The sequence below is a fragment of the Acanthaster planci genome, linkage group LG18, assembly GCF_054643075.1.
Source record: "Acanthaster planci isolate LZ-2023a linkage group LG18, COTS_SCS, whole genome shotgun sequence".
Taxonomy (NCBI): Eukaryota; Metazoa; Echinodermata; class Asteroidea; order Valvatida; family Acanthasteridae; genus Acanthaster; species Acanthaster planci.
Genome location: NC_141794.1, coordinates 4,089,101 through 4,108,289, shown reverse-complemented (window position 1 = coordinate 4,108,289; position 19,189 = coordinate 4,089,101). Strand labels below are relative to the sequence as shown.

At 43.4% G+C, this 19,189-nt stretch overlaps 2 protein-coding genes across 2 annotated transcripts; one reads left to right on the top strand and one right to left on the bottom strand.

Moving 5' to 3' along the window:
- On the top strand, nucleotides 1-9,726 carry LOC110980379 (monocarboxylate transporter 13-like). The gene is made up of 7 exons (XM_022237005.2): nucleotides 1-234; nucleotides 3,445-3,899; nucleotides 4,682-4,978; nucleotides 5,847-6,211; nucleotides 7,206-7,434; nucleotides 7,992-8,135; nucleotides 8,711-9,726. Exons 2-7 carry the CDS (start codon nucleotides 3,728-3,730, stop codon nucleotides 8,890-8,892), a joined length of 1,389 nt encoding a protein of 462 aa, XP_022092697.2. The 5' UTR covers nucleotides 1-234; nucleotides 3,445-3,727; the 3' UTR covers nucleotides 8,893-9,726.
- On the bottom strand, nucleotides 9,623-19,078 carry LOC110980370 (uncharacterized). Its single transcript, XM_022236993.2, has 7 exons — nucleotides 17,783-19,078; nucleotides 14,111-14,193; nucleotides 13,451-13,684; nucleotides 13,097-13,180; nucleotides 12,064-12,426; nucleotides 11,698-11,776; nucleotides 9,623-11,259 (listed from the first exon to the last, which is right to left on the bottom strand). The coding sequence occupies exons 2-7, from the start codon at nucleotides 14,181-14,183 to the stop codon at nucleotides 10,365-10,367; spliced, it is 1,728 nt and encodes a 575-aa protein (XP_022092685.2). The 5' UTR covers nucleotides 14,184-14,193; nucleotides 17,783-19,078; the 3' UTR covers nucleotides 9,623-10,364.
- Between the last annotated feature and the right edge of the window lie 111 nt (nucleotides 19,079-19,189).

Below are 19,189 nucleotides of genomic sequence, written 5' to 3'. Positions count from 1 at the left end.
TATCCTTGTAATCACTGCGCTGCGGTCATGCTGCAGTACATGTGTACATTCTTTTGCATTCCATGCTTGCGAAAGGAATGAACACTCTGGCAAATCAATGCAATTTTCAACTCCAGCGGACTCGGAAGCTCTTCAGTTCTTGTGGATACCACTATCTTCAGACCATGATCGTCTTTCTGTTTGACATGTCTCCGAGAAGTAATTTCACATAACTGGTCCAGTACGTGTATTTCGGTGAGTGATATATCGGCCTATGCAAATAAAAGAACAAAAATTGAATTGTCTCTTTCCACTCACAAGCAACGCATGACGAAGCGTGAATTATGGCACCGAGACATTGATCTTGCATCAGTTCGTCACTTTGGTAGGCTGAATTCCCTGCTGAAAATTCAGATGAAAGACCATCCGAGAATTAGGGGTGCAGTGTCCCAATTCAAGGAAAATTCTGTCTCCGCCAGGCCGAGGCGCACAAAAAGTACCCCCAGAGATTGTTTCGAAAAGAGGGGTCTGTTTGGGCCATGAAATGGCGGAACTGTGTCAGTATGGCCCAGGATCATCTCTGTAGATTCAGGGGCACCCATCTGGGGGCAAAGCAAACAAAAATGGGATTGAAAATTAGTCAGAAGAGCTCCAGGAAGGTGGGGATGTCATTTGAAAAATGGCCGCTGGGAGGGCTTGCTAACATTCACTTTTTGGGGGGTGAGTTTGTTTTGGGCGGATTGAAAAATTCATTGGTTTAACCTACTAAAAATTGAAAATCAAATGAAATCTGAAGGACCAAACAACACATTGATTTTTGTTTGAGAGGCCTCAGGGACTTCAGTTGCCTGCCATGGGGCTCCAAACTTGGTTGATTTTACACTATTTTCAATGGAGCTTGAATTAGTTCAGTGCACCCTTAGAAGACTGCACATACATGTAGCCGTTAAGGCATTTGGTGCTTTCCTTAGTACTCAGTGTCGACCTGCCAATAGAAAAGCACCCGTAGCAGTTGTATGATGTTCATCAATAACACCATGACCCTGCTCTTTGTCTGCTAGCCTTTGACATTTTACACTCGGGGCCTGTGTACAGGATAGGAACATGCACCTGGGAAACGTTTTATAAAAATGACAATAACGTTCAGTTTCAAAAACGTGGAGGAAACCCCGTACGAGATTCCCAGGAAAGTTACCCCTTTTTGGAGAGGCCTCGAAACCCAAACCCACGATGCCAGCCTGGTTGGGAATGTAGAACCATTGTGATAGGTGTTAGAAGCGAAAGCTCCAACTGAATTCCATTGACAACCCACTCAACGTTAAAATTTAAAGGGTCCATCGTGAACTTGAAGGCTCTAGGCCTATAAGGGCTGGGGGTGCGGTTTTATGCTAATAAAATTTAGGAGCAAAAGTGCGATTTCATCGAAAACAGGAACCTCAGTCTCCTGACGACGGACAGAAACCTTTGAGTTCCTCACGGTCTTTTCAGAACCAGACTCACAAAAAGAGATCGTATCCTTGCATAGTGCCTACCGCAAGCTTTCCACCTTAGGAACCTCGGTGTTACAGCTATGTCAGCACTGAAATTTGATAGAATCTTGGGTATTCTGCCGTCTTATTCTTTCATGATTTGCACAGTTATTTCAGTTCTTAACAGAACCCCATTACAGTTACTATTATTTCTAATTGTCTTATGGATTCACAACAGAGACACTGTCTGAAAATTACAGAAATTGCATGTATTTCAATACAATTTACCAGAAAGATCGGAGATGTCAAATAGTTTTCGTATATTAATTTTTGGAAGAGTACAATGTTTCAAATGTCAAAATTTGTGTCTAGTGAGAAAAAAAATCCACGTATTGACCCTTTAAATCTCTAAGGCAGTGTGACCTATCAAAATCAATGTTCGATTATTTGGTAATTCATCGAATAAAACATTATCGGCCGTGGGGGAGGAACTTCAGTGGTTATGGTCGTTCTAATCAGTAGACTTTGCCCGGGGGCGGGTGTTTAAGTGGTCTGGAGTTCACAATTTAGAGCTGTTATTCCTGATGCTGAAACCTCCCTAGTGCCGCATTAAGTACGTCTTCCTCCTGTTGTATGGCCTCTTGTAAACCTACGTAGCAACTGCAATCGTGTGGGATGTCCACGTATTGAAGCCTGTGGGGCCATTTTTGTCCTTACACATGCGTCGTGCGACCGTGTTGCAGCTTTTAGATGTGACTTAACGGTTGAAATTGTTTCCACTGGTTCCATTCCTGTACAATGGTGCCTACATCAGAAGAGATTTTAAAAGGTTGAAAAGGCCAGCTGTATCACAAGTCAATAAAATCATAACTTTAGAGCTGATTTTGGCCAAATATGATGCGAGTAACAATGAGACAGATTTCTGTCATTCAAGTTTGCGGCACAAGACGTGATACAGGTCCACCCGGGTACCCCCTTCCATCCACTGATGATGTATAGTCGAGAATGGGACCCATCATTCGAGGGTTATAAATATTCCCATTTACTTCTGTTTTGTTTACCTTTCCTCTGATGCTGGTCAGGCAGCTATAGACCTAATCTGTTATCGCAGCTTGAAGGGTCAAATGAAACAACTAACGCCACTTCAGGTGGATTACAGCGTTCAAACAGAGGGGTAATTTGATATTTTCAGATCAACCCCTGTTTGTCACTTTGTCTGAACGTACCCTATTTGGACTCCCAAATGAAAAATCGGTGGCTTAGCGTAAGCTGCGCCAAAAATAACGCCCCCCCCCCCCGCGGCAATGAGCCACATAATTACGCTTGGCAAACGGACCTGATTTCGTGGCGTAGCATATTCAATTTGATGCATGGGCTACGGGTCCTTCGCACAAGCAGCGTGCTGGACGGGGACACGCGCTCATCATTTTACACTGAACACTGAGACTTAAAAAATACTGTTGAATAATTCGGGTGCATGTTTCATCGCGCCTGCAATGGCAAAATACCATGCCATGCAAAAAAGTTACATTTATATCTGCATATGCACAAGGCCTTTAGGGTACGTATATACCCACCGATTGCCTTGTTTTTAAAACACAGTTTATGTTTCATTTTTCCCGTGAGCGCGCTTTTCATTGAACTTCCGCTAGGTCTAGTTTGGTATGCCGGGTGGTGCTGGCGTACCTCCCTTGTCTGGACGAGGGCATATTTTGTATTATGTTCTTCTTATCTAAACTGAGTACAAATTTAGATCAACTATTTCCATGTCTGATACTCTTAGAATGAAGGATTCAAGAGGCAAATTACTGTCCAAGGCTTAAAATATTGGCATTTTTTCATCAGCTCTTGTGAATCTTTCTTAAGAAGATCTTGGCTTGAAATGTTCTCAAGGCGGTGACGCCAAGAGGCGTCAAAGCCACTGAGTCAGCACCGTTAGTTTTGAAGCTAGCTAGTCTCAAGACAGCTGTTTCTATTCAATTACATGTCATCATAGTCAGTCATCATAGAGCTGGCACTTGCAAGATGTAGGCCTGTCAGCGGTGTGTGAAGGACCAGCGTCTGGCAGGACTAAGACGCAAAGAGCAGTTAAACTGCATGATACCTCGCGTGGAACTGGGAGTCGATCATCATTATCCACCTTGAGCAGAAGTACCCCCCCCCCGCCATCGATTGAAAAGAGGCATATTGGTTGGAAGTATAGGTTTTGTTGGTAGCAAATCGCTACCAGCGATGCGACCGTAACTGTTGCACTTGGTCAAGCTCGGGGCTTATGGACCATGGGCGGGTTAAGGCCGTTACTACTATGTTCCTGTCTTCAGAGATGGTGGGGATGGATCATCGTCTACATAGCCTTAGTGCAAATGGCGCTGGCCCTGGGGACGGCATTCAACTACAGCATCCTGTTCCTCAGTTTCCTCCAAGAATTCAAGAGCAGCGCAGCGCTGACTGGTAAGTCCTTTTGGAATGTCTTGGTCCCTCTGGCATTTCAAAAGGTTTTATTCCCGTTGCAGGTGTTACGTACCGAGAGCCAATTTTAAACTTGTTTTCAAAGCAAGAATTTCTCAGTTTCCATTCCAGCTAAAATGAAATATTCCACTTCTGGCACTTACATCAGGCCTTAAAGTCTGCCAGGGCTGAACATCGGAGGACGAGTTTTGGTCGGAAGACATGTCCCCATTGTTTTTCACCACATGCATATTAAAAGCACCATTTTTAAAATAATCTGTACAACGACACTTCGGGGTGGGTGAGGATTCTTTTTGAATTGGAAAAGTGGACGGACATTCAAAAACAAAAAAAGGAAGAAAACTCAATTTCCGCCCCCACTCAAGATCTAGGAATGCCATTGCTTTGACTGGGTAATTTTGAATATGAAGGTGTGTCTGTCGTCTACAATACAGTTGGCAGACCTGTATTGTAGATGACAGACACACCTTCATATTCAAAATTCACCTATATATATAGTATCAACATGTCTTCGTTGACAAAAAAAAGAAATGAAAACTCAATTCGACTATTGCTTCGTCACAATTCATTAATCTCTTTGTTATTCTTTTGTCCATCACCATTTTCCATCAGACAAATAACTGGGGCGATTTTAACGTGCATTTACTTTAGGAACTTTAAAGTCCGATCCATCCAATCCACTGGGGAAGCTGCTTTTGGAATTCAACATTTCAAAACGGGGATTACAGTTGATTTATATTTCTCTCCCCCCCCCCACCCCCAAGGTTGGGTCGGGTCGATTGCCAACGGCCTACTCTGCTCTGGCAGCCCCGTCTCAGTTCTGCTGATACGGTACCTCGGCCACCGCCCGACCAATCTCCTCGGCTCAGTCCTGTACTGCGGGGGTTTCATCTTGACCGCCTTCATGCCGGCCCTGGGCTACACCTTCTTAACCTTCGGCCTGCTGGTCGGCCTGGGGACCAATTTCGTCTTCCAGTCGGTCTGTTCCGTGCTGTTGGAGTGGTTCCCTGGGGAGAACTGCTCGCGCGCCACGGCCCTGGCCCTCCTAGGACCATCCATCGGTAAGGCCTGCTTGTGTGTATACTCTCTTTAATTAGCTATCGCACACAAACAAACATCTAAAATAATACCTTTGAGGGCTGTGAATGCGACATTGTGTAACGGGACAAATGTTGTCTGTGATTTTTGACCTGCGCCCCGGTAGACATGAAAACGGTTTAGGCCAAGTCAAGAAAGGTCTGTGTTGGGAGATTTTCTCAGTTGAAAAAAATCCTTACTCCTTTCAAGTCATCAGGTGAAGTGAAATTTCGAACCAGACTCCACCCTATGTTCAAGTAAGGTCTTTTAAATTTAATATTTTCTGCTCGGCTGTGTGTGTATGGGGGGTAAGAGTGTGCCAGCTGGCTCTGCACGTTAAGGTTTTGTTGACCTGTCAGGGGTGTCCCGCGCTTTTAGACGGGTCATCGGCTGATAAGACAAATAGTAACTTCAGTCTGTGAGTAAGGGTTTGAAAAAGGAAGTTAATAATTCATGATTATCAATGTACTTTCAGATGGGGAAAACAGGTGGCCTCTGGAACGCGTTTGCTATATAAAGTGCAAGGTCGAATTATCAATTTTTATGTCCTGTCATGCAGCGAAATCATAAAGGCATACTCTTTTTGCCTTGTGTCACTAAAGTTTCTTTGGGAATAGATTACACATCAAACTTGTGTATGTTGCTGATGCATTACAATCGTAATAATCTACAGGGGGCGAGTTGGTTCACGGGTACAAGAGTAAAATGCTTTGAACGTTGACAGAAAGACTGTCTGTCAAATTCTTACCCTCTTTTAGCCCATGTTCTGAATCAGAATTGAAACATTGCTAAATTCCATCCAACAATTGTATAATTATGACTATGTGCTCTTTTTTCATCTTTTCGACAAAGGTATGCTCGTATTTGCTCCCGTAATGAACGCGCTCATAGCGGCGTACAGCTGGCGCAAAACCCTCATAATAATCGGTGTGGGCAACTTGCTGGTCAGTCTCGTGCACGGTGCTTTCATCACGCTGCCAGCGCAGACGGCCGCGCCGACGACAGGCGACGCGAAGGATGGCCATCTGGAGTTGAGCGAGACTCCTGCGAAGGAAACGGAAGCGGCCCTGGAGCCCGAGACTGTCACTGAGACCGATTGTCGGCAAAGCCCAAAACTACTTGGGCTCGGCAGGATCTTGCTGCGTGTGGACACGTGGCTTTGGGTGCTCTGCCTAACGCTGGGCAATCTCGGATGGTCTTTCATTGTAGTCAGCTATGTGAGTTGGTCCTTTTGGCTGTAACCGTCAGTCTCATGTCAGTCTGATTTCATTTGCCGAAAGCAGGGGACAAAACACAACGACCGGTAACCTACATGTACATGTATGTTATACAGTACGTAGAGCAAGCAAGTTGGAGCAATGTATAAAAAACAGCAAAGGCAACGAAGTGCCTACGTTACTTACTTTGGCCACATAAAAGTACATCTAAGGACCGGTTTATACTTCGTGCGAATGCGAATTTGTGAAGGCAGGGCAGATCAAAATGTTTGTGTTGCGAATTCGCAAAAGTTGAATACATTCCAACTCGAGTGAAATTTCGCCACTAAGTTGTCGGGACGTCAAATTCGCTTCGCTTTCGCCTATACTCCCACAGGCTAGGTTGAACCAGCCTCAAGGTAGGATGGCATGATTTCGCTTGTCCACCACTGCCATTACAACCCCCCTCCCTCAGTGCCTCAGAGCCTTTTGCGGGTTAGCTTTGACCCAAATCTGGTACAATGAGTTTTTTAAACTCACATGAACATAACAATTTGATTTCTCTTTACTAAAACCACTGTTGCTATACCTCGTGATTCGGGGCAAGCTTTTGCTTAGTGACATAAGAGACGCCTTGTAACAATAGGCCTACACTGTTCTTAATGGATAAGAAAGACGCAAAGGAACCAGTCCATTCCAGAAATGGTGGTCGCTATGCAAAAGCTTGCCCCGAATCACGAAGTATGGCAACAGTGTCTTTAGTCTGAGGAATTCAAATCGTTATGTTTATGTGCAGTCAGATAACTCAGTGCACCAGATTTTATTCAAATTCAACTCGCAAATGGCTTATTCGAAGATTGGAAGCAGCTTTGTTTTCTTAAGAGCTAGGACAAAACCATGTAGTCAGTCTCCCCAGAAAAAATCCCCCATTCAAAATGTTGTTCTGTAAAATAGAACAGAGATGAACGATGACGTTTTCCTTTTAACGTTACACCTCATTTTCATCCCCGTGTAGGCGAGCTTCATGGAGCACGATCTTCGTTTCACCCGCGAGAACATTTCCCTTGCCATTGCCCTGTTTGCAGTGGGGGAGATTGTGGGTAAAGCCGGCCTGTCCCTCGTCGGCGACCACCTGCCTTGCCTGAAGCTTTACGTTGTGCTGGCGGGCTCCGTCTTGGGAGGCCTCGCCTCCGGACTGATGACCCTGCTGAGTGCGCTACCCTCCATGTTGGCCGTTTCATTTTGTAAGTTGGGAGATCCAAATCTACCTTGCGAATCAATGCAGAAACAAAAGGTAGCGCGTTTTCACATGGAAACGACGTCTTGTTAAGAATACGTCGAAAATATTAAGCCTCAGAAATAAAGGAAGAAGTGGACACTGTGTTGAGCTGATTTGTTTTGCAAGATGTTTTCGTTTAAAAACAGAACAGTCATAGTGTAGGTGTTTTCAAACATGTTTATAATCACTTACATTCTGCACCCAGTAACGTCTGCTTTCCTATGCAAAAACGTGAAGTAGAGTTTAGTGCACTGTGCTGCTTTTAGGTGAGTTTAGGCCTTTTTTTGGTCGAAGGTTTGCCCCCTCTGCAACCTTTTACTGCCCTTGAAAATGTTTTCAGCTCCGTGGACAGGCTTTCTTGCATAATCCCCGTTGAGGGTTTTTTGGCTGGAATTCGGCCTGATATCTTACATTCAAAGAGTGACATTTTACCCATTTTGCCGCTTTGACTGTTGACCAGAATGTTTGCAAAGGAAATTAAGGTAATGTTTGACTTTAAAGACTGCTGTATTTTTTTCCAAGTTCTGGGATTCTTCCGCGCTGGGTCGTACGGCATGCCACTAGCCGCTGCGATGGAGATCTTTGGAGAGTACGGGGCAGATGCTGTCTCCACACTGGTACTCATGCCGTGGGGCTTCGGGGTGTTCATTGGTGCGCCGTTGTCCGGTGAGAAGATTACACGACGCATAATAATAGGCAACCGGCCGGACCATTTAGACTGATCTAGCTCATTCTCGCCAAGTCGATCAAGCCCAGCCTCGTTTAGTCAAGCCCAGACCCACTCATGAGCCCAACCCTACCTAACCTTGCCCAGTCCGTTCCAATTAAATCCCACCCATGCCACCCAATTCAGTCCAGTTCAGCACAGTAAAGCCCAATCCAGCCCAGCCTATCGTCCTTAACCTGACCCCACCTCGCGTTATCCAACTCGTGCAGTCCAAACTAATCCAATTAAACTCAACCTGGCCAAATCCACTCCTTTCCAACCTGCAAACCTAACCCAATACAATCTAATCCCACCGATCCCAAACCATCCGTAACCCGTAACTTAATTCACCCGCCCAGCCCAGCCTGAGTACTTCAGCTGACCTTAGCTTACCCTCACCCCGCCAAACCCAGTCTATACCGGCGTTCTGTCCCCAACCGCACTTGGTATAGTAAACCATACGCAGCCAACACCAACGCTTACTGTAACACATTTGCATTTTCATATTTGCTTTCATTTTTGCATGCTTTTTCAGGCGGCCTTTACGATTTGACGGGAGACTATACCGTAAGCCTGCTCGTCATCACCGGTGTATTTCTCCTTTCTGCGGTTGGAGCTGCGGCAATCCCAATCAAGAAACGACTCCAGCAAACGACGCCTACAATAGGAAGAACAATTAACGGCACTTCCATATACATGTATTATGAAGAAGTCTAGTCTAATAAGACAAAATATGATGCACGTTTTGTGTGAAGAGCCAGATTTTTTATCATTGGCATTGGTGCCTTTTATTTATTGGTTAATGTTGAATGTAAAATAACCTATGATTTTACTATTTACAAACAAATCTGCCAATTTTAAAGTGTTTTCCTCAAAGAAGAGTATTTGTGGAAATAAGTGGAATATTTCCTCATATTACTGTTGAACATAGCAGCGATGTGCATAGCATAAACACTCGTATTACCCTTATGCAAGCTTAGTAAGGTGGGACTGTAATGAAAATAATTTCATAAATACCTGGGACAGTTTTTCTATTCCTATTGGTCGAAACCTGTCAGGTGACTGTGTATTAACATTTGAAAATGCCCGCTTCGTAACTCACCTGCTGGCACATGGATACGGGCATAGATACGGGCTCTGATCTCCATTATAATGGAGATCAATGGATAAGAGACTGTTAATCGGGTCTGATTGGTCAGTAGTCTGTGTGCACCCAACACGCCGCACGTGCGCCAGGTTTATCGAAGTGGATTCTCTTGTACAACTTTCAAAAGGAATACACCATAAAAATGGATGGGGGTGTTCGGGAAAATGAAAGTAAAAGTTTAATAACAAAATCGTCGAAAGTCCATCATATGTTGACTCCTTTTGACTCTCTAAATAAAAAGGTATTAATAATGGAAATAAATATGTGCTTGGCCGGTCTTAAACTAACGTTTAAGACCTTGCTCAGGAGAACGAACGCTGGAAATAGTTGTGTTCAGTCTACTGAGCCGTTCTTAAACGCAAACATGAGAATGGCCAAGCACGTACTGATATTATGATTTAAAACATTGGTAAGACGCTTTCTCAACTTCCGTTTCGTCTTTTCTTCACTCGGAAGAAGTTGTCCCGCAACCACCACCGTGGCCCTGATCATAACTACTCGTGTATGACTCGTTCGTCTATAGAGTGCTGAAGTGTGACGTCATTCTGAACTAGAAAGTGTAGTGCAAACGAATGGATTACGCGGGCGTGTTGGTTCACGCCCTGGTTCTCACGCTAACGCACTTTTAAACGCATAATACTGTGCGCATGACATATCCACTTCGGTATTCTGAAGAGTACAGAAGTGTGACGTCATTTTGAGCATTAACTTCCGTACTCTGTAGTCTTTTGTTCTTGAAATGAGGAGCTTGTATTTTATAAATGTTTTTTTGAAGAACGTCAGTCACTCATGTTTAAGTTTGATTTTTCCCTAAATTTGTGGAATTTATCAAATCGTAAATACTGCGATTTCTCCAGTCCAACCGGTCGACTAAGGGCGCCCTTACGTATGTACGTTTTGTAGGGGTGAGTTGCATAAATATCGACTCCCCTTAACAAAACACGTGGGCGTTGCGTTTGGCATTCAAAATCACCTCGGAAGCGATTTGACAGGTACGCAACCCTAGGTGCAAAAGTTGACGCAAATATATGGAAAGGTGCCTTTAGAGCTCTGATGGGTCTGCGTAGGCGTATTCGTTCTCCGTAATCCCTGTCGCCAGCCGACCGTTCTTTATCTCAGTTTCCTTGGTGGGGGGACGTGGCTCGCTTGCGTTGTAGACTGGGGCGCCCATTGAGTTGTCTCGTTCCTCGATCACGAAATAGTCGGCGTTGGGTGGCTGGTCGGTGCCGGTTTCAGGGGCGCGCAGCCGAGGCGTGTCTGCGTACATGTACACGAGAGGATTCGAAACGTTTAGGTTCCCCAGTTCCCCCTTTGCGGCTGCTGTGGAGCCCGTTCGTGACGGCTTATCAACCGCCGATGGCGTGGCTTTCTCCTCAACCACTCCCGTAGTGTACTGCCCGTTACCTGCCAAGTCGCCCTTGTCTTCAACGGTGAAATAGTCTGCACTGCTGCTCAACCCTTCATTTGTTTCATCCACATCTTTGGCTGGTTCCAGAGTAAAATACAGTGCTTTTTCAGTGCCCTTCTTCGATGTCGTTGACCCTTTCTGTGGTTCTATCTCTCCACTGAGAAGTTCTAGGTAATATGGACTGTCGGTTTTCCCGACAGTCTCATCGGTCGGCCCTGATGGATTTGACGCCTGGTGTTCACCCGAATTTGTGGTTGGTGGTGAAATAGGCACAACGTAATCTCTTTCGGTTTCGTCATCTACACCGCTAGCGTATCGTGCGTTTACCGCTTCCTCCACGGTGAAGTAAACATCGTCTGCTGAACCCTTTGTTTGGCTGGGAACCATGTACCCAGCTTGTGCGTTATCACGTTCTTCCATCATAAGGGGCTTCAAGCCCTGTGCATTTTCATAAACGGCACTGTTTTGTTCGAAGCCCCCTGACGGCTGTGAAGCGGCTGTAGACCCGTTGTGTTTTCCTCTTGGGTGTCTGGAAATACAAAGACAAGAAAAATACACATTCAAAGAAATCTGAGGAAAAGTGCCCTACATGTTCATCGGCAAAGTTTTGACTGAATTTAAGGAGGCCTTTTCCGAGTTTTCACCCCTTCCAAGAATTATATGATCTCCTGCGCCATTTCGTGAAAGCGTCGGGTCGAAATGATTTGGGATTTTACATGCACTAGGCATCAGTCCATTGGTCTATGTTTAAACTGAATTCCGATCCGAAGCATGGGGCATGGACTTCAATATGTTTCAGGGGGCTCTTATGGTGAATCAGAAGGACCACTGTGAAAGGCATAAGCATTGAATGCGTTGTGTGGCGGAGCCTTAATTTTGCGATGTAATGTGCCCTATTCAGTTAGAAATTACGGGGTTTTCTTTGAAAAACAATCAGTAAAACATCAAATCTTATCCTTCATTGTACCTTTTGAGAAGACAGAAGACAATGAAACATGCACATACGATGAACAGGATACATCCTAATGCTAGTCCAATGTATTTTCCTGGAAAAAAAAAGAACCAAAAAAGGTTTAAAATACATCAAGTCAAATTGCTATGGAATATCGGTCAAGAGCGATACAGGTCTCTCTTTTCAGATATATACAGATTAAACCGTCTCTATGGTCCCATCCCTCCCATTGATGGCGCTGTGAACGAAGCATTTGCTAGATTCAGATACGTGGAATTATACGATTGAGACTGTTGATCTTTTGATCGTAAAGAGGGCACACATAATTTGAAAAAAATGAATGACCACGATATCATTGCAAGGTCTTACTGTTACACTTACCTAAATGTGATCTATATTGCGTTTCTAATCCACCAGCATTGGTCGCGGCTTCCGCTGTCGTGCCATGTCCGTGGTCGATCAACTGCGTCAGTATGGGTCTCTGGGTTCCCTCAGTAAAGGTCTGGACTCTGCCAGTTACCAGGTTGGTAACTGGTCCCACCGTCGTCTGCTCAGGACTCACCATCCCTCTGCCAGTGGTTAATCTCTTCCCTGGCTCCGTCAGCTTGGTGGTAGAGGCGACACGGAGCGTGTTGTGGCCTGATTCTACCGATGTTGCTCTCTGATGCGTGGTTCTGTCTTCTGTTGACTGCCCTGAAATTGTTAGTATTTGAGAGTCCTTGGGCGACTCTGTGGTTGAAGAATCTGACAAAAAAGAAAAAATGCATTGCGAAGCCGAAGGCAGGACAAGAAAATTAGATGTAACATACTTCAAGCAAAAGTTTTGCATAATGCTTCATTTTTGTGAAAAGATATGACTCATTAATCTGTCAAGACTACACTAAAAACTGGAGTTTAACCCCCTGCCCCCTGACTGATCTCAAGAGACGTTATTACTGCGGTGGCGTCAAGCTCGTGCGCGAGTGCGTACTCTATAAGCTTGACGCACGCGTGCATTAATTGGTTGGAGAGGCATGCTTTGGGCGTGTATCACTTGCCCACAACCATGTGTGATGTCACCCCTTGTAATTGCCTGTGAATCTGGTCTCCCAATCCGTCCGAGTGTGACCAACGGAGGGTGACGTTTTACTAGTAACAGAGGCTCCTTTGGAGGGAACTGCACTACTCTGGTTCACGCACAACTATGCACTGCTGCCGCATAGCTACCAACAAAATGAACACTTCTTACCAACTTGGCTCTTTTCAACCAATGAGGATCAAGCTTTCTGCTGAAAGCGACTTAGCTTATAATTAGCCCTAATCGTAGCATATTTTCCAATGAAGTATACATGGGCGTAGTTATACAATAAACCCGTTGAAGGGGATACAATTGGCAATAAGAACAATTCAGGCTGATTTATTGGATGATACTCACGGATACAAGTCACTCCGGCTCCTTTGGTGTCTCTGCATCTGCCGTTTGATTGTTTGTGGCTACAGTCTGAGAGTGCCACCTCATCTGCAGAAACGGAAACACGACCGACATAGGTCTAACGGTGGACCTTGCGAGCAGAGTTCAGGAGTAAAAAGGACTGGAGGATTTATCTCGAAGTTCGTGCCACGGATAGCATTAACACGGTTTATGGATTTTGAGCAAACTCGAGAAAGGAAACTGATTCTTCTCTTTTGAATTAGAGCAGGGAAAGACACTGGAATAAATCTCATGATTTTCTTAAAGAGATTTACCCTTTTTACCAAAGTTATACAATACGGGAAATCTAGTACTCACTCCCTCTGCATTTGAAATCGTCTACCGAATTTGAACTCCTGTTAACGATGCGAAGGCCTTTCATTGTTCGGGAAAGCCCCTCGAATCCCAGCTCCAGACAGACCACTTCACCATCTCGGTCTCCCCAACCTTTATCGCATACGTCTCGCCACGATTCGCCGTTAATTTGTACTTGCAAGCGACCAGAGCTTGGTTGGCCAGCCAGTGGTAACAGACGGGCACCAGTGATTACTCCTTGTAGAAAAATGTGCATGGAGACGAGATGTTCTAGCGTTATTAGCCACTTTGGTATTGCGAAAACTATGTACCCTGTGTTTCGAGAGTTAAGGCTTGAGGTTTAGGCTTTAGCTTTAACGGACGCTAAATAACCCGGTCTTATTTGGAACATGGCACAAGCCCTCATCATTTATTATTTAGTAATGTCCATCTTTGGCTGAGTTCCACGCAGGATCACGGGTAACTGTTACTTGGCACAATTTCATGTCGCAGTGAAATGCTTTTTGTGCATGGATCAACCAGACTTTTTGGGTCTTTATTTGTCCTTCTTTCTTCCTCTACCACTATTGCTATTTCAAAACAGAATTGAACAGCATGTGAAAAGAGTTTGTGTTTGGAAATCTGTGTACAAATAGATAGGCCATAAATAAAACATATATATACCATTATTTCGCATTTGCGTTGATAGCTGTGGCGCCATGCACGTGATGACTAGCAGCAGGTACAGCAGCTTCATGTCTAATACCCTGGAGAGAGAGAAAAAAGAAGACAAGTGGGGTTTTGTTTGTTTACTCTACAGCCGTACACAATCACTTCAACTGCAAAAAAGCATAAACACAATAAATGTAATACAGGGCCTTAAAATGTAGCATTTACTTTGCACATTGCAAGCCTGAAATTGTGGGATTTTCACGTCACGCGTCAGTTTGCACTCAATGACCAGTTTGACCATTTTGCGACAGTTGTACCTGTTATCAGCAAATCTGTAATAGTTGGTGTCTGCATTTGTCCAAAAAAGCCCACATATGCGTTGAACGATGGATTCAAATAAAGCAGGGAAACCGTAAACATGAAAATCTCTCCCGGCGAAAACCTACAGTTGGATGACTTTCATCGGTTAGACATGTCACGTAAAAGTTCGTTAAATTTGTAAAATTTTATTTGACCTACGAGAAACGTGAGAAGGGAAGATTAGAATCTTTGCATTTTTTACAAATATTCTGCCACTCTAAAATTTGATGAGATGCATTGGAAATAATGTAATGGTGATTTTAAATATGATGTCAATTGACCTGTAATTTCATGTAATTTGATGTCAGTATTACGCCACACTTGGCTGCATCCCTGTTATTGGTTCTTGCTGTGTATGCCAAGCTTTTACCGTTAAAACGTTGAATACTGGGTCTGAGAGAAAATTATTGTTCAAAAATGAGGGGTAAAAAAGAGAAATATAAACCACGAACAATTACGTAAGTAAACTTGTCATGCACGATGAGGCCGCTCACCTGTTTTATAACAAACACTGGCGCTAAACTCTAGTGCAAACAAGGACAAATAAAAGATATGACCAAAGAAGCAGTAAAACAAATTATATAAGTTTAGAAAAAGCAAAAATCGTCCTCGACATTAACACCAATTCCAAAAGTACCCTTGGTCATCTGTCGGTCACTGCTGACTATACCTGCATTACAGGGTACGCTCTTGTGCAACTATATAACCTCTGACTGAATTGGAAAATAAAATCGACCGATTTTACCCCTGAATTTTGACCGTCATCTTGCTGTTATTTTGAAGTTTATCAGCTTTTTTTCTAGCTGTCATTGATTGTTTCCTTGCCCCTATTCATATCCCTGCCTTGTGTGGCCTGTTCTGGTAGTCCTATCTCGTCTTTAATGCGTTTTTACCGCATCAACATCGCGGAAGTCATGATTCGAATGCATGCATGAGGAAGACCTGATTTTTCTACCCATTACAAAACCTAATAAAATTGCTGCTTGAAATGAACGTACGAAGGCCTGCAATATTTGGATTGCCAACAGCACAATTGAATTAAAAGGGATGTCTTAACATGCAATGGAATTGACAGAAAATAGAACCGACATGTTTTCCGTTTTAAAAGCGTGCTTCCGGCTCCCGGAATATTTTTATAAGAAACACAAAGATGGGATAGGACAAAGCCAGACCTTTTCCTTCCATTAAAGCGATCCTTATTCTTTCTCCACTTCTTACTTGATGCAGGTTCAAATCCTGCTCCAGACGATATCTTGGTTCATCTTTATAATCATTTATAAGCACCTATTCAGTTCAATAACCTGTTCATTTCACGATTAGAATTCTAATTAAACATTTCGTAAATTACCGAGGTGGGTGTTGAGAAAAATACAAAAAGCTGAGGAATTGTGTACGATGTATGACGTCTCATTCTATTGACCGACGTCTAACTTTTCTAGTTTCCTTCTTTTGTTTTTGGGGGTTTTTTTTGGCTTTTTATTTTTGTTCACTTCAAAAAATGTGAGCTGATTACAAAGTACTTGCCCAGTAATATTTTTTTGTATCGATTACAGCTTGTAACAGCTCTAAAAGCTCAATTTCTAAAATTGAAAAACTACTAGTAATTTTCTCTGAAATTTGTCTGCTGAAATAAAATGTTTATATCCCGAATTTATTAATAACCGTACCTTCATTAAGGGCCCAAATTTGCAGCAGCTGTATAAACGTTCCTTTTATTGTTTTCATTATAAGGTGAAAGGAATAAATTTCAAATTGTTCAGCATCGGAGGACGTAGTTGCGTCTTATTTCAAATGAACTGTCGTTGGCACTAGAGAAAGGTAAATATCTGCCCCCTAGTTTTGTTGCTTCACTGCGCCACATCTTACGTCTCCCGTCTACTGTGCAAGGTCTATATTGAAATCACCTGTTAAAATGACACCCTGATAGTCAGGGCAAGCAGAATGGATGTCATCAATGGGAGTTTGCAAGTAATCCCAAAATTCAGCCGTTGCATTTGGCGAGTGATATATTGCAAAGAGGACTATTTAAATCTCAGAACAAATCTGTTCAATGCCAGGGTGTTGAAGGTGGACCAAACGGCGTGGTTTCAAGTGAGCTTTTATTACGGTGAGGACTGCACCACCTCCTTGTTACAGTTCCGGGCTAGGTTTTGTCGATCTCGCCTAAAGATGACGTAATCAGTTGAGAAAACGAGCTCATTTAAATCACAACTGTCTTTAAGCCACGTTTTAGCTATGCAAACAATGTCGATGTCTCGGAGTGGAGATATGTAGCTAATTCCGCCATCTTGAATCGAATACTACGAGCAAATTCCAGTAACATTGGCCTGACTATAGTTCTGTCAAGCTTTCTATAGCCTGTTCAGAAATGTGTTAACATATTTATATCTTTCATATTAGTGGATGAGTCTTAGCAGTTGCAGTTGCTTTTGTATGCCAAAAACGCGGATCATGTAATATATCCTGAAATATATCCTGGACTACTGACAACACTGAAAAACTATGTGGGTGACTGTCTGTTGCTTCGCTGTGTAAGATTTCCGCAGTTTCAAGGTCTTCCTCGGGTATGGTTAACATATACCAATCGAGAGGAAGTTCGAGGGGGAAAACGTATATTAGTGGATCAAGTTCGAGATCTGCCATAATTGCCTACCGCCATTAGGCCTACATCGATCAGTTGTGATAGGAGTAAGTTTCTATCAAAACATTCTGATCAATTTATTGCTCAAATTCCTGCCAAAATCAGATTTCGCATCAGCGCGAACAGCTGTGGCAGGAACAAGCTCTTGACAAAACGCTGAAGGTAGTTCGTTTCCCATGACCCTGCTTCTTGTCAACTAGAGTGTCAGATAATTACTAGAACACACTTTCGGTTCAGTTCAGGCGCAGATCCGGTTGGGTGGTTGATCCCCCCCCCTCGCTCTGAGACAAAAGGTAATAAAAATTGCAAAATACTCAAGATAGCTGAAATAAATTTAAAAGACGATGTATCATCCCAGAGATTCTTCTTATGTGTTCAAGATGAGTGTTACAAACAGGAAACTATAAGCCGCAAAAATGAGACTTAAACAAGAAATCTGAACTCCCCCCCTCGAAAAACTCCTGGATCTGCCCCGGATTATTTACAGGTTTTAACAGAACCTAAAACACTGACACACAAGACCGCAGAAACGGTATCTTTAAAATGCTGGCATGTGCAACCAAAAAAAAAGAATCCCCAAAAAACTGGTGCTAGCATTTACGTCAATTGTTAAACATAAAATTTATCTAGCAATCTTTATCGTACTAAAAATGTGTGTGGAATTTTAGCAGCACTGTGCTTACCTTGAGCGTATATGTCCCTTCCTGGTGAGCAAGTATTTCTCTGTAACAAGTCCACCTTCTTTGATAACTGGTCACGCGTGAAGGGGTCAATCTATATGTGAACACGGGTGTCAACGATTATAACCGAATCGAAATAGTCCAACAACTTACTGTTGGTGTCCAGTATGACTTCTCATAATTTTATATCCGTGCAGGCCCTCGTGTGTGTCGCTATTTAAGTCCAAACTTCATTTGCGATTGCCTGAATCAGTCACTGCAGTCGAAGGACGAACAGGAACCTCATAAGCACAAGAGGGACCGCGGAAAACGAGTCTTTTCACGGAAACTGTAGCAGCAGGACGGAAAGATGGTTTGCCATTGGGTTCCTGTTTCGTGTTAACCAAGTCACGGTTTCATCCAGTGGCACGGCATGAGGTGCACATTTTCACATAGGGCTGCAATTGCATAACTTATATTCCACAACCAACGACGCAAACTGGAACAAAAAGGTTGCTTGTCCAGATTCAATCCTAAGATAAACCACAAACTTCTGTCGATGTTTTGGATATTAGATAATGGGACCTCTTTATTGTCATCATTGTCTTTGCGCATATCTTCCGTAACGTAAACAACATGTGCCAACCTCTGTGGTTTGGAAACTGTCGTTTCCGTGACTTATTTCCCTATCAAACAGGAATAGCGAGCTGGCATGTCCATTACCCTATATGCATCAATTACCAATGCATTGATATAGCGTGTCAACAGACTGGCTACAAGTAGTCATCGACCTATAATTACTGCTTCAAAATGCAATGGACTCGCTGCACGCATTAATATATTAATATAAGCCCAATAACGTACTCCAGTGAATAAAGTACCCTCTATGTGCATGATTCGTGTTTTCACGTGAACTTGAACTTCAAAGTGTCTGACCCCAACCTCATTCTTGCAGACGCTTTAATACCAGTATCGCCCTTGCAGTCAAGGCAAAGATCGCGAATGTACAGTGCGATGAGCAAAGGAAAATTGCGACCATGTGTTGGGGAGACTTTTGTTTACGTCACAAATGCAAATTGCTTTATCGGGTAGCAGATCTTAAAGTCAGTAGTCATTCAAATGAAAAATTACCAGTGAAGCAAATAGCCCCTCCCGTACTAGAACGTCCATACTCGGGTAATAGGCTATTTATAGCGTGAAACAAAGTTTCGGAAAAATGAACTGATAACCGAAGTATAGTGTTCCTTTCCCTTTACTATATTATCTCACCTATCCTTTCTTGCTTATAGGAAGGACTGTGGTTCTGCAGGATGTACCATTATTAACGACTTATAATTTGAATGGTCTACAGTCAAAAGTGATAATATTTTTTCGATATGAAACCGTCCAGATGGTACACAATTGACGTTTAGACTTGCCTCGAGTTGGTAC